At 42.7% G+C, this 16,012-nt stretch overlaps 1 protein-coding gene across 2 annotated transcripts in view; it reads left to right on the top strand.

The window, feature by feature from the left end:
- Nucleotides 1–16,012, top strand: part of NOSTRIN (nitric oxide synthase trafficking) — a 63,662-nt gene that overhangs the window by 22,094 nt on the left and 25,556 nt on the right. Inside the window, exons 3-7 of one of the 2 annotated variants that reach the window (XM_055291889.2) lie at nucleotides 285–368; nucleotides 4,498–4,560; nucleotides 4,760–4,841; nucleotides 8,154–8,216; nucleotides 10,913–11,011. In XM_055291889.2, the coding sequence (XP_055147864.1) occupies nucleotides 285–368; nucleotides 4,498–4,560; nucleotides 4,760–4,841; nucleotides 8,154–8,216; nucleotides 10,913–11,011 (391 nt within the window). The remainder of the gene's footprint in view (nucleotides 1–284; nucleotides 369–4,497; nucleotides 4,561–4,759; nucleotides 4,842–8,153; nucleotides 8,217–10,912; nucleotides 11,012–16,012) is intronic. The other variant, XM_055291890.2, reaches the window with a different exon arrangement.

Here is a 16,012-nt window from a genome sequence, read left to right as displayed (position 1 = left end):
GTGCAATGGCACAATCACAGCTCACTGCAATATCCGCCTCCCATGTTCAAGCGATTCTCGCACCTCAGTCTCCCAAGTAGCTGGGATTACAGGCGCCCGCCACCACGTCTGGCTAATTTTTGTATTATTAGTAGAGACGGGGTTTCACCATGTTGGCTAGGCTGGTCTTGATCTCCTGGCCTCAAGTGATCTGCCTGCCTTGGCCTCCCAAAGTGCTGGGATTATAGGTGTGAGCCACTGCGCCCAGCCCAGCACATCCTATTTAACTAGTCCTTTTCTAACAGGGCAAACCTGGAAATTAGCTATGCCAAAGGACTGCAGAAACTGGCAAGCAAGCTGAGCAAAGCATTACAGAACACGAGAAAAAGGTAAGTATTGTGGCAGAGGTAAGGCAAAATCATCCCTTTTTTTCATTTTTTTTTTTTTTTTCGAGACAGGGTCTTGCTCTGTTACCTGGGTTAGAGTGCAGTGGCACAATCACAGCTCACTGCACCCTCAATCCCCCAGGCTCAAGCGATCCTCCCATCCAGCCTCCCATATAGAGTAGCTGGGACCATGCCCTGCTAAATTTGTTTTTTGTTTTTTTTTTTGAGACAAGGTCTTACTATGTTGCCCAGGCTGGTCTTGAACTCCTGGGCTCAAGTAATCCTCCTGCCTTGGCCTTCCAAAGTGCTGAGATTACATGTGTGGGCCACCACACCCAGCAAAATCATTCTTAAAAATAGTAAAAAGTGACATATGTTCCATTCCAGCTTCCTCTTCTAAACACGGCTAGTACGTAACATCAAACATGGCTTCCAGTTCTTGGGCACTTACTGTGTGCACACAGCATGTTAATGCTTTACTGATACTCCCATTTAATCCTCCTAAGAACCCTTGAGAGGTCTTGTTATCCCTGTTTACAGATAAGGACTTGAGACTTGGAAAGTTCAAGATACTTCCCCCAATCACCCAGATCATGAGTTGCATAGCTGGATTCTTCCTCAGTGTTTTTGACTCCTAAGGCCACATTCATAATAGGCCTTGGTAATAATATTTAACTTGGGAAGTAGTGTTGTTAAAGTCAGATTGTCTGGGAGTCAGGAAGTGTGAATCCTATGTTTACTCTATGACCTTTGACAAGTAACCTGGTTTCTGTGTGCCTTTATTTCTTCTTCTGTTGGACGGAGTAATAATATGTGCTCTATTGTGTGTGCATAGGCATATTAAATGAGATCATGTGTGTGAAGAGCTTAGCACATTAGGCGCTGAAAGGTGTTGGTTCACATTCTTTTCAATATATTGCAGCACTAAGAATGAAGTAGATTGCTTTATTAGGGGGAGAGAAGAAAGATATTGGTATACCAAAGATAGTTCATTCGTGGTAATTTGCTACAAAGATTCTTGACTAATGCATGCAGGCATGCCCTTGAACTGGCAGTGCCATTGTAGAGGTCTCTTTTGATGATGAAAGAGATAAGGAGGGGAAAGGAAAAAAAGAAGTCTTCTGGAGCTCAAATTTCCACTCTTCTTTAGGCATCAGCCATAATAACAAATGGTGGCTGTGAAAGTGCTCTTTTAGCTTAATTTTTATTTTTAGGACAGTATTTTAGTAGACTACAGTGAAGCCAGTATAGCACAGTGGTTGAGTATAGATAGACTGCCCAGGTTTAAATTCTAACTCTAACACTTACCAGGTGAGTGACCTAGGACAATTTATCTTACCTCTCAAGATCTCTTTAAAATAAAAGTAAAGCCTATCTCTTATGGTTGCTGCGAGAATTAAGCGCGGTAATACAAGAAGTGTGCTTAGCAGAGTACCTGGCAGGGAACGAAAGCTCTGTGAATGTCCATTATGTTTTTGATTCGAATTGCCTCCTAAGGAATGAGAGGTATAGGGGTGTAGGGGTGTGTGTATTGGGTTGCAGCTCTGGCATCCAGCAGAATACTACCAAAGAGTTGGCAGATCCAGAATGTTAGGCCAACTGGGATTATTAGTACAGTATTTAACAGTAAACATTAGTGAATTTTTATCCATACCCAAATCTGTGTTAGGTACTACAGATATCCTGTTACTTCATTACTTCTATCTCTCTCTTTATTTCTTTCCTTTCCTTCCCCCCACCTCCCTCCCTCCCTGCCTGCCTCCCTCCCTCCCTCCCTCCCTGCCTCCCTCCCTCCCTCCCTCCCTGCCTCCCTCCCTCCCTCCCTCCCTGCCTCCTTCCCTCCCTCCCTCCCTACCTTCCTGCCTCCCTCCCTCCCTCCCTCCCTACCTTCCTGCCTCCCTCCCTCCCTCCCTCCCTGCCTGCCTCCCTCCCTCCCTCCCTGCCTGCCTCCCTCTCTCCCTCCCTGCCTGCCTGCCTCCCTCCCTCCCTCCCTGCCTGCCTCCCTCCCTCCCTGTCTGCCTCCCTCCCTCCCTCCCTGCCTGCCTCCCTCCCTCTCTCCCTCCCTGCCTCCCTCCCTCCCTCCCTCCCTGCCTCCCTCCCTCCCTGCCTGCCTGCCTCCCTCCCTCCCTGCCTGCCTCCCTCCCTCCCTGCCTGCCTCCCTCCCTCCCTCCCTCCCTGCCTCCCTCCCTCCCTCCCTCCCTGCCTCCCTCCCTCCCTCCCTGCCTGCCTCCCTCCCTCCCTGCCTGCCTCCCTCCCTCCCTCCCTGCCTGCCTCCCTCCCTCCCTGCCTGCCTCCCTCCCTCCTCCTCCCTGCCTGCCTCCCTCCCTCCCTCCCTGCCTCCCTCCCTCCCTCCCTCCCTCCCTGCCTGCCTCCCTCCCTCCCTCCCTGCCTCCCTCCCTCCCTCCCTTCCTTCCTTCCTTCCTTCTTTCCTTCCTTCCTTTCTTTCCTCCTTCCCTTTCCATTTTTACCCTGTCTTTTCACAGGTGTTGACCAAGTTACTTCTACTTTAAAAGATCAGTTAAGTGAGGGCCAGAGATTCTTCCAAGGTTGTGCAGAAAACAAAGGGGGAGCATCTCCATTCAGACACAGGCCCCTCTGAGGCCACATGCTTGGTTTCCTGTCCTGAGACCCAGCTCCTCCAAGGGGCAAATGTCAGATGCTCTACCCAAAAATGTGCCTGACTTCATTTTTAAAAAATCAGCTCTATTGAGTTTTAATTTACATGCAACAGTTAACACCCATTTTAAGCATATGATTTGATCAATTTTGACATATGTAAATACCCTGTGTAGCCACCACTAAAATCAAAACAGACATTTTCATCACACCAAAAGATTTATCATACCTGTTTGCGCTCCTTCCCACCCAACCCCAAGCAACCGCTGATCTGCTTCCTGTCAACAGAGATTCATTTAGTGTTTTCTGGAATCTCCTGCAATTGTAAGTGTATAGCAGGTATGCTCTTGTGCCTAAGCTTGTATCTGGCTTTGGATGTGTAGAAAATCTGGCATCTTTTGGTCTAGTTCTCTTATTCTTAGACTGCAGGATGCAAACTAAGGCATTTGGAGGCAAAACCTCTGTACCATTCTGATTAAGGCAAGGATGCAGATCCACCCCCTTCCTCTCCATCAAAATCTACACAGGCCTTTGTACCTGGGGTTTCTTGATGTGATTGGATTTACTCTCCTGACTGTTGAAGGCAGACTATATGGGGCCACTGTGGGAGAAAAATGACATCACACTGCCTAATCCTCCAGCTATGCCATGAGGGACTGGGTAGCATTATCCTTTGTGTTAAAGTGAGATACTGCTCATAGGACCATAAACTATCTGAGCTGTTGTCCTCAAACCCAGCAGGGAACAGGAGCTGGACTCCAACCCCAAGAGCAGCAGCAGGACGTGAGCAGGGCTCTCAAGCCCTTTATCACTTAACTCTTCTGAGTCTCAGTTTTTTCATATCTATGTGTATCCTGTGACCAACCTGTTCTCACCCTTGGCTATTTTATTTCTCCTATTTTATTTTATTTTTATTACTTATTTTTTCTTTTTGGTGGGGAGAGGGGCTCAGGGGATAGGGTCTTGCTGTGTTGCCCAGGCTGGAGTACAGTGGCATGATCATAGCTCACTGTAGCTTCCTGGGCTCAAGCAATCCTCCTACCTTGGCCTCCCTAGTAGCTAGGACTGTGGGTGTGCATCACCACACCTGGCTAATTTTAAAAAGTTTTTTGTAGAGAAAAGGTCTCACTGTGTGTGCTGTGCAGGCTTGTTTCGAACCTGTGGCCTCAAGTGATCCTCCCACCTCAGCCTCCTAAAGTGCTGGGATTTACAGGCACTTTAGGAGCCTGAGGCAGTGCCACCACACCTGGCCATTTCCCCTATTTTATACAGATATGAAATAGGAAATGAAAATCTAAATGAAAAATGACTGTGAAAAAAGCAGTATATATAATGAGTATAGTGCAAATAAATGTATTGGCAGAATGTAATCTCATGGAGAAATTGAAATAAGGTTAGGGAAGTGAATGCAATTGTTGAATGTGGTGAATCAGATGTGATGCTGTATTTCTAGCCAGCACATCCTATTTCCTAAGAAAATGACACTCACCTTTGTTCCCCCCTTTTTTGCCTTTAGCTGTGTCAGCAGTGCCTGGGCCTGGGCCTCAGAGGGAATGAAATCCACAGCAGACCTGCATCAGTGAGTTCTCCCACCCTGGCCTTTCTCCAACTCCAAAGGGAGTCAAATATTTAAAGTGGGTGTGCTACAAATATTCCACTTCCAACTTGCACTGAATAGATGTTCCATAACACACTATTTTATTTCCCCAGAAAGTAATTTGGAAAGTAGATGTAGACCCTGATATTATGCTTGTGTGTCTCTTATGTTTTATTTCCAGAAAACTTGGCAAAGCAATTGAATTGGAAGCAATAAAACCGACTTATCAAGTCCTAAATGTACAAGAGAAGAAGAGAAAATCAGTGAGTCCAAACCTTTCTTTACTCTTCCTGTTTAAAGCAAGATTCCTGTGTTTAGCCCAAAAAGGAAAAGGTGATCTGAAAGTGGTACCAGGTTTCAGGAATTTATCCTAAAAATAAAATAAATGCTTGTGTTTATTTTAAAATAAATGAATAATAACACAAATCCAAGATTTATGTACAAGGATGTTTGTTACAGCATTGCTTATAATAGTGAAAAACTGAAACTACTGAAGCATTCAAAATAAATTGTGATAAATTCAAGCAATAGAATAATTTGCAACCATTCAAAATCTTATTGTAGAAGAATTTAATCACATGGGGATTTTTTCACAGTATACTGCTAAATAAAGCAGAATGAAAAAGTCTAATTTATACAATCTCAACTTCATAAAATGAATATGTATATATATGTACAGAAAAAACTGGAAGAAGCTTCTCAAAATGTTAATAAGAATGATCTTTAGATGGTGAAATTGGAGGTTATTTTTATTTCATTTTTATACTTTTTTGCACTTTTAAAACAATTTTATCATTCTATTTGTAAATAAGAGAATGATAAGCACAATTTTTACAAAGATGTTTTCTATGCCTATTAGCTTGGTATTATGTAAAGGTAATAATGAATACAATCCTCAAATATCCTAAAAATTAGCCGGGCGCGGTGGCTCACGCCTGTAATCCCAGCACTTTGGGAGGCTGAGGCGGGTGGATCACGAGGTCAGGAGATCGAGACCACGGTGAAACCCCGTCTCTACTAAAAATACAAAAAAATTAGCCGGGCGTGGTGGCGGGCGCCTGTAGTCCCAGCTACTCGGAGAGGCTGAGGCAGGAGAATGGCGTGAACCCGGGAGGCGGAGCTTGCAGTGAGCCGAGATTGCGCCACTGCACTCCAGCCTGGGTGACAGAGCAAGACTCCGTCTCAAAAAAAAAAAAAAAAAAAAAAAAAAAAAAAAAAAAAAATATCCTAAAAATTACAGAAAAATAATTAAACAATCCTTTCAGGGGCACCTGGTCCTCTGATAGCCGATCCTCTACTCTTTCTCTGTACCTTTCCTTCTAGAACAGTTTTTCTTTCTTTCCCTCCCTCCCTCCCTTCCTCCCTTCCTTCCTTCCTCCCTTCCTCCCTTCCTTTCTTCCTTCCTTCTCTTTCTTTCTTTTCTCTCTCTCTCCCTTTCTTTCTCTTTCTTTTGACAGAGCTTTGCTCTTGTCACCCAGGCTGGAGTGCAATGGCGTCATCTCGGCTCACTGCAGCCTCCACCTCCTGGGTTCAAGTGATTTGCCTGTCTCAGCCTCTCAAGTAGCTGATATTACAGGTGCCTGCCACCACGCCTGGCTAATTTTTGTATTTTTAGTAGAGACCAGGTATCACCATGGTGGTCAGGCTTGTCTCCAACTCCTGGCCTCAGGTGATCTGCCCATCTTGGCCTCCCAAAGTGCTGGGATTACAGGCGTGAGCCACTGCCCTTGGCCTAGAACAGCTTAATTTGTGTTCCTTTTTCTTTTTCGTTGTGTATTATTCAGTAGTTAAGCACTTTGTACTCTACTTCCAGGCAACATAATTGAGTGTTTAATAAACACTGCTTAGCTCTGATAGGGGTGGAGTTATGGTCACTGTTTGTTTCAGGACCAGGTGCGGGTAAGACGTTTGTAAGCTGGTAAGGTGGTAGGTGATCCCTGTGAAGGGAAGGGGCAGTGGTTAAGGGGGAGTTTCAAGGGAATACAGTCAGATAAAGCACATCCTCAGTGGCAAGTCAGAAGGATGAGGAGAGGTGTGAAAGTTCTGATGGAAGAGAAATGACTTTTAAAAATTGTATTCAAACTCATTAAGCTGAGTCAGGAAGTAGAATTGATGTTTATATGTACATAGGTATATTTTACCAGAATGGATGCTCTCTTCAGAGTTTCGGGTGATGGACAGAACTTGATAGGAATTGCTAGCAAGCAATATAACCTTCTGTCTTTGCAAGCCAACTTAATAAAAACCAATTACTAGTCTATATTTCGTTGATTACAAAATATTTTTGACACTGCATAATAATATGATAGTCATTAGCATTTCTCTAGTATTTACCATAAATGAGGCACAGTGCTGTGATAACTGGTCACAGTGCTTTAGTTAATGGATGTCATGAGCCCCCCGAAATGCTGGTCCTGTTTTTCTTCTTTTCTGCATTGCCCCCTCCACTGCACCCCACCACCCCACTCCACTCTCTCACAAAATATACAAGATTAGATTTTATTTTCTAAAGTGAACTTGTTCCACATTCCAGCCACGTACATGAAATCAAAACTGGCACAGTATATAAAATATTTTCATTATGTCTGTTACAATGAACCATATACTCTAAACTTAACCAACTGGAAAAAAATAAAAGTGTAGCATTCACTAGATCTCAGAGTGGTTGAATAATGGCTGATCTGCTGGGTCTGTATTCCAGGGAAAAACGTTCTGCTGTAACTTACATCAGATCTCCCTGAGATCATTTTCCTCATTATTATTACTGTCTCTTTGGCTGTTTAAAAGCAAGGGAAAAAATTATGATGAAGAGTTCAATATCTTTGAAATTAAAGCAATATTCACTTCAGGGGTAATGGAGGCACACAGTAAAATTGGCACTGTTAGGACTGTTACCAGTTTTCATGGTGTTGAGGTTTTTGCTGCATGGATTGACATGGAAGATTATGTGATGGGACTAGCAACAATATCAGCTCATATAAGGGCCTCTTACACATGATTGCATATGTTTACATGCTTTTTACATTCTTATAGATTAGAAATAATTATTTTACCAAGTCCTGTTACTTGACACAGGGATAAGATAATTTGGCTAATATGTCCATTGTAGGATCTTGAAGTTCCCATGAATTGTAATAGTGATTGATAAGCTAGTACTGTGACTGTCTTAGTTCAGGCTGCTCTAACAAAATACCATAAACTGGATAGCTTATAAATAATAGGAATTTATTTCTTACAGTTCTGGAGGCTGGGAGGTCCAAGATCAAGGCACCCGCACATTAGCTGTGTGATGAGGGCCCACTTCCTGGTTCATTAGTGGCTATTTACTCACTGTAACCTCAGATGGCAGAAGGGGCTAGGCAGCTCTTGGGGTCTCTTTTATAAGGGCACTAATCTCATTCATGGGGGCTCCACCATCATGAACTAATCATCTCTCAAAGCCTCCACCTGCAAATACCATCACATTGAGGGAATAGGTTTCAATCTATAAATTTTAGGGGCACAAACATTTATTCTATTGCAGCAACTAAACAAGAAGAAAGCAAAGCTTTGTTTCATTTTTCCTTTTTCAATAGCTTGACAATGAAGTTGAAAAGACAGCAAATCTTGTCATTAGCAACTGGAATCAGCAAATTAAGGCAAGTATCCACAAATATCATTTGTGTAAACTCCGTTTTTAGAATTGAAGTGTTTTGCTTTCATACAAATGTGATGACATGTTCTAGCATTAGTACTTCTAAGTGCTAACTGAAGAGAAAAATGTTTCCTTACCTGAGTTGTTAAATAGATATATTTTTCACCAAACGAATGGAAATGCATGACTCTAAATATGATTATTTAGCACTTATTACGTGCTAAGTGCTATATATTTATGTATTTAATCATCACAACAACCCAATGTCATATGTCATTGTGCATTGCCCCATTTTACAGATTGGGCAATGGAGACACAGAGAGTTTCAGTAATTTTCCCAAGGATACAGAGCTGGTTAATGGTTGAACCAATGGTTTTCACAAGTTGGGTTCCAGGGTCACTGCTCTTAATCATTCCATTATACTGACTACCTTTCTGTGTAATTTGTAACTTACAGCAAATGATAAACACCACCTGGGTTTTGTTTTTTTTCATTTGTAGAAAGGTGTTAGTGATCTCTACATCACTAGTGAGAGTGACCCAGTGAGAGGTGGGTAGTGATATGTAAAAGGGGATGCGTATATCGATTTCATGAGTATGTGGGGTCCACTTTTTGTGCACAGCACTATTCTAAGACATAATTTTTTTCAAGTAATTTAAAATTTAGTTGGCTAGATGACATATGTGCAGGAAATAGGGAATGCATTCTAAGGAGAGGAATTACGATCTGGTGTGGGAAGCTAGAGCATATCAGTATAAGTTCTTAAGCAGAGAAAATAACAGATGGGATCCATATGCACAGAAGATTATTCTAGAACAATGTAGTATAGGAGGAATTCATTTCAGGTAGAAAGGACTAGCAGTAAATCTGCTAACAAGACTCAATGAACCCCTCTGAGAAGACTTGTTCTCTAAGTGTTGAAACCCTTTTTCATCTCCAAAGCGTTAGTGCCCACAGAGAACCTTTACAAGTAAGCAGCCACTGATGCCAAATAACTAGAGACAGACGCCCTCAGAAATAGGCAAACTTGGTGTTACTTCCAAAACTTCTGCCAAAACCGAGGACTGACTCCATAAGACCAAGGACATTAATAAAAAGTGTTTGATATGAGTGAGTTTCTCTATCCACAGTAGTTACAGTGGTCAAAGGATGCGCATGAGAATCACTTTTATAATAAGTAAAGTCCCAGAAACAGCATCCAGTCATTTGTTTTTAGTTTTGCCGTGGATTTTATGAGTTTTCTTTAAAAGGAATTGTTTTGTATTTTTTTAAAGAAATAGAGACAGGGTCTTGCTATGTTGCCCAGGCTGATCCCGAACTCCTGGGCACAAGGGATCTGCCCACCTTGGCTTCCCAAAGTGTAGGGATTACAGGCATGAGCCACTACACCTGGCCTTTAAAAGGATTTGTTTTTAAAAATCCATTTTCTTTAAATATTCAGCTTTCACACGAATCCAGTACAATGAATCAAAAGCCAGAAATAATGCTGAGAGGCTGCAATTGCTCCCAAGAAAAACATCTTTTATCATTTCCCAGTTTCTATCAAGTCATTTTTTTAAATAAAAGATTTCATTTTTTTAAATGAAGAGTGACAGAGAAATTAGAGAACATAAAATTCTTGGGCTATAATAATTTTCTACCCAGTTACAATTCAAGGGATTCAGCATATCGGTAATGAAGTACAGTCTATTTGGGAGACTCTAATGAAAAGCCTGAAAGGACCAAATATTCACGCCTCACAGTCTCATTTCCCAGCAGGCATGTGGCTGACGGGAGGTGGAGAAAGAGGGCCATGAGCTTATTTCTTTAGTTTTCCTTTGCAGAGGCTTCCCACGTTTAGAGGGAGGCAGAAGGCTTTGCCTTTGCTTCCCAAGCTAAAAAGCCAAGGAAGAGAGACCTCTCCTTTACTATCTGGTTTGACAGTCCTTACAACCTTGAGGCAAAAAGCCAAAGTCTTTCAATCAGCCTACTTCCTGAACAGGCTAAATCCAACTTAAACCAAATTCTGTTTGCATAATTTATCTCTGGAGCATCATCTTCAGCTAAATTCAACTATGTAGACTAGGAAATTATCCCCTAAATCCTAACCCACTCCAAAGGGTCAGCATGAACAGGGTAGGGAGACTCTGAGTGCTCCTTCCTTCCCCACTTCTTTCTACTTCTCCAACTCCAGCAAGTGCACGGCATTTCACAAGATGCCAGACAAATGCTCAACTCTCAGGCTTGGCCATCAGGGAGCAGAATTGCGACCCTTGCTGCACATTTTAAGAGAACATCTTAAAACAATCTCAATTGTGGCCTAGGTTGACGTAAAGAATGATGCAGGCAGTCTTCTGTGTTTGCCGTGTTATTTTCTGTGGTAAAGCCATTATGCTCACTAGAACATTATTTTGGAGGCTTGCAGGCCTTTGATGATTTAGCAAAATTCAAAATCCTCTTGAGGGTACCCGATATAATGAAAAAATATGCAGGGGTTCTCAGGACAAAGTGTTAGCTGCTCTGATGTTTTAGGTACATTTTGAAGTGAGGATGGGAATGAAGAACTAAAAGTATACATTTTTGTTTCAGCCTTTGGAGGATTCTAGGATACATAATTGTTAAAGCTAGCACATGAATGTGCTTTGTTCCAAAAGAGAAGAGTTTTCTCTTGGCATCAGCCTCTGCTCCTTTTTTTCTTGTTTGTTTGTTTTTTACTCTAGGCCAAGAAGAAATTAATGGTTAGTACCAAGAAACATGAAGCACTTTTCCAGCTTGTAGAAAGCTCCAAGCAATCTATGACTGAGAAGGAGAAGCGGAAGGTAAGCTGTCATGGCTGGCTGGGCACATGTGCCATAGAGAGGGATGGGCTTGCTGCCCTTAGCTACGAACACAAGAGAACAGGTTGATTCCTCCTTCTCCGTGGTATTCCTGCAGAGATGTAGCTTGACAGAGCATAAAAGGGGATTCCAAATCATTACTGGCACGTGCACACACACACACACACACACACACACCACATACATTTTAAACTTTATTTTAATTCTTTTAAATAGAAGGGATCTCACTGTGCTGACCAGGCTGGCATCAAAGTCCTAGGCTCAAGGGATCCTCCCACCTCAGCCTCTCAAGTAGCTGGGACTACAGGAGCATGCTACTTTGCCTGGACCACATGTATTTTTAAAAAATATTATCGACAGATGACAAATGAGACCAATGATGCCCACATTTTTTGAAAGGAAACTCTATTAATATTATCTTAAAAATACCTCTCAGCTAATACCCCAAATAAGTAAAAACAAATACTTTATATATGTTGTGTTACATATAGTACTTTATGTATTATGTTAATACGTTATGAACATTATAAAGCATAAAAGTAGAAATGTTTCCAGGATGAGATAAAGATGAAATAATATTTTAAATGATTAGCAAACCATGACGTCATTAGATAATCATTAAGTAATGTCTTCAGGAAAAATGTATACTTGGAGCAAGGTTCAGCCTTAACTATAGTAAATTTAAATGCACATTTCTAATAGTCTTCTTGATAATTTTTTTTTTCTTGAGACAGAGTCTCACTCTGTGGCCCAGGCTGGAGGGCAGTGGTGCAATCTTGGCTCACTGCATCCTCCCACTCCAGGCTTCAAGCAATTCTCCCACCCCAGCCTCCACCATGTGGGACTACAGGTGTGCACCACCATGCCTGGCTAATTTTTTTTTTTGCATTTTAATTAGAGGCGAGGTGTCACCATGTTGGCCAGGCTGGTCTTGAACTCCTGACCTCAAGTGATCTGCCTGCCTCAGCCTCTCAAAGTGCTGTGATTATAGGCATGAGCCACTGCCCCTGGCCAGCCTTCTCGATAATTTTTCACTTGTTCATCAAAATTTTTGTCAGATCTCATTTCAGTGTTTGCCCTTTCACGTGGGTAGTAACAAACTCGCGACCAGGAGAGGTGGCAGCGTCAGCTCGGACATTTTACTGTGGATTCTTTGTGGTTAAATTGTTAGTAACATCAATCCACAGGTTCTTGGCAGAAATCTTCTAAGGTATTTGTGTATGTTAACCTAACTGGAGCCAGATAATGTCTGTAAAACCACATGGCCCAGGTACATGTCAATGGCCACATGTCCCAGATGCTGGAAGGGAAAACACAGTGAGGGCCTAGGGCAGCTTTTCAGGTTGCAGAATCCCCAGCCTTACCCCAGGCCATATCAGAATCCACAACTGTCCATGTGTGAGCACCAGTGTAGACTCATATATTAAATAAGAGTAAGCTTGACAACTGTGTTGTCAGGCAAAATGAGCACGAATAATATTGGGGTACAGGAACAAAATGAACATTTTCTGCTTACACCCCAATAGATTATCTTGCACACCTCTTGTTGTATGTGTCCCAGATTGAAAACCTTTGAAACAGTCAATATCTTCTACAAAAGATGAGTCCCCACTAAGGAAATGCAACCAGCACCACTGCAAACCCCTTAAAAAGGAAGAGAAAATTTTCATCACCAGTAGGTCTTTCATCTGAAGAAATATCCATTGAATAACTTAAATTCATTGTTAGCAAGATTTTACAAGATTCTTATTTCTTTCCATGTCAGTCTTCACAGTTGGAAGTGATCATAACAAGTATTGAATAATGAGGCAGCTTCCGAGGAGGCGAACCCACAGTCTGTTAAAATACTCAGTGCCAGGACCTGCCTAGGCATTCTGAGTGCTCATTAGAAGCTATTCTTTACTGATGTCATGCAATAATAAAGAAAAAAGCATGGCAGCTAAGTGGCGAATTTCCTCTTCCTACCCCCATCAGCAGCTTCCCTGGGAAGTAAAGGTCCACAGTGCTCTCTCCGCTCCTCCAGCTGGTAACCATAACCTTGGCTGTTACTCTGTCACACACCCATGCCATCTTCACTGCTTAATCTGGCAGCTTTTGTTAATCCTGAAGCTGAACACCCAAGATGGGGGCATTCACTTTCTCATCTCACATAAAAGCGCTCATGATCACCTGAGCTGATGCTCTGTGCTGCTCAGCAAATTCTTCCTGGTTTCCTGCCCAGCATTCTTGATTCTCACCAGAAGCTGATCTAAACCTCCGTTCTCCTCACACCTCCATCCACACACTCCTGGCACAGTATCTTGCCTCCTACCTCACAGAGTAAATAGAAGTCAGCACAGCCACCTGCCTACTGAAGTAATAGCATTTACATATCTGCAATGGAGAGGCCAGTTCTCCATCCTGTGCTCTAATCTCATCCCATTCTGCCTCCCAGAGGCCCTCTCTTGATTATCCCATATTTCCCATATCTTGGACAGCCCCCTCCCTAATGATTCCTCCCTACCAGCCTTCTATAACTCCCCCTGTCTTATAGTCTGTTCAGGCTGCTATAACCAAGTTCCATAGATGGAGGTGGCTTCAACAACAGACATTCTGCAAGTGTGGGATCAGGGTGCTATCTGGTGAGGCTTCCTCTTTCAGGTTGCAGACCTACTTCTCATTGCATCCTCATATGATGGAAAGAGAGCAAGGAAGCTCCCTGGGGCCTCTTCTATAAGGACAGTAATCCCATTCATGAGGGTTCCACCCTCATGGCCTAATCTGGTGGGAGGGCACAAATAGTCTATTGCATCTTCTCCCCATCTTGCAAGAGTAAAGAAAGTTATAGGGACACTTATTTATGGGGTCTCACATTCCTCTCCAGATATTGTCATGTCTTCTTTTTACAATACATCTTTTTTTTTTTTTTTTTTTTTTTTTACAATGCATCTTTTTTTTTTTTACAATACATCTTTTTTTCTTTTTTTTGAGACAGAGTCTTGCTCTGTCACCCAGGCTGGAGCGCAGTGGCGTGATCTCGGCTCACTGCAAGCTCTGCCTCCCGGGTTCATGCCATTCTCCTGCCTTAGCCTCTCGAGTAGCTGGGACTACAGGCCCCACCACCACACCCGGCTAATTTTTTATATTTTTTAGTAGAGACGGGATTTCACCGTGTTAGCCAGGATAGTCTTGATCTCCTGACCTAGTGATCTGCCCGCCTCGGCCTCCCAAAGTGCTGGGATTACAGGCGTGAGCTACCGCGCCCAGCCACAGTACATCTTAGCGAAAGGGGTGTCTGCTCTGTTTTCACTTCCTCATTTTCTGTTCACTTTTCAAATCACCCTAATCAAGCTTTCCCCATCTTTCCACTAAGAGTGTTCTTGCCATCGAAAACAATGTCTTCTTATTGCTAAAGCTAACAGGTATTTTCCAAGTCTTACCTTGGTTAACTTCTCGGAAGTATTAAGCATTGTTTATTTCCCCTTTCTAGAAACATTCTCTTCGTTTAACTTTAGTAACAACTAATGCTTTTGTTTTCCTCCTACTTTCTATAAATTTTAAATTAGATTTCTTTACGGGCTCCCTTTTGTGGCCTGATCTTTATATATTGCAGTTTCTGAAGATTTCTCTTCTGGGCCTCACTCTGTTCTCTTCACCACTGTCTCTCCAGTGTCTGATACAGTACTTTTGATATCAGGTACTCAGCAAATAATACATACTCAATAAGTATATTCTCAAGGATTCAACTACACTATCTATGCTGGCAATATCCAAATTTATATCTCCAGTCCAAACCATTCTGTAAACTGCTTTCTGACTCCTCAAACTCAATATCCAAAATCCAACCATCACTTTTTTCTACCAAAGATAATCTTTATTCCTGTGTTCTCTGTGTCTTTGAATATCATCACCCACCTATCCTCCCAATTCTAACTCAAACCAGATACTTCAGTGGCACAATCTCGGCTCACTGCAACCTCAGCCTTCCAGTTTCAAGCGAACCTCCCGCCTCAGCCTCCCAAGTAGCTGGGAGTACAGGCATGCACCATCACATCTGGCTAATTTTTGTATTTTTAGTAGAGATGGGGTTTTGCCATGTTGGCCAAACTGGTCTCGAACTCCAGACCTCAAGTGATCCACCTGCTTTGGCCTCCCAAAGTACTGGGATTACAGGCGCGAGCCACTGTGCCCAGCCCCAAATACTTCTTGAATATCTTTGCTTTTGTCTGTCTCCACTGCTGACATCCTCTCTCAGGCCACAATCATCTTTTGCTTGGTTTTTTTGTAACCAACAAATCAGTCTCTTTGCTTTCAGTGTTGCCTGTTCCTATCTATTCCCCATGTACAAGCCAAGCTGACTTTTCTTAAACTCGAATCTGAGCATATCATTCCTTTTGAAAGCCTTCAAAGGCTTCCCAGTCACTTCAGAATAAAGAAAAAACTCTTTTTTTTTTTTTTTTTTTTTTTTTTTGAGACAGAGTTTTGTTCTTGTTGCCCAGGCTGGAGTGCAATGGTGCAATCTCGGCCCACTGCAACCTCTGCCTCCCAAGTTCAACAATTCTCCTGCCTCAGCCTCCCAAGTAGCTGGGATTACAGGTGCCCACCACCACGCCCAGCTAATTTTTTTGTATTTTTAGTAAAGACAGGGTTCACCACGTTGGCCAGGCTGTTCTCAAACTCCTGACCGCAAGTGATCTGCCTGCCTTGGCCTCCCAAAGTGCTGGGATTACAGGCGTGAACCACCACACCCAGCCAGGAAAAACTCTTTCACATGGCCTGTAAGACCCTTCCTGACTTGAACCTTGCCAATCTCTTCAACATCACCTCTCCCCATTCTCCGTTGTAAACTGTGTGATCCAACTTCACCAAAAAATATCTTTCTGTATCCTGCCATGCTATTTTGCCTCACCAACTCCTACTTTCATTTTAGTTTTATTCATATGGAGATCGATTTTTTGAGCACCTACTATGAGCGAAGTTATAGCTTAAATGTCATTTTAATTT

The sequence above is a fragment of the Symphalangus syndactylus genome, chromosome 9 (assembly GCF_028878055.3).
Source record: "Symphalangus syndactylus isolate Jambi chromosome 9, NHGRI_mSymSyn1-v2.1_pri, whole genome shotgun sequence".
Lineage (NCBI taxonomy): Eukaryota > Metazoa > Chordata > Mammalia > Primates > Hylobatidae > Symphalangus > Symphalangus syndactylus.
This window is presented reverse-complemented; position numbering and strand designations above follow the sequence as displayed.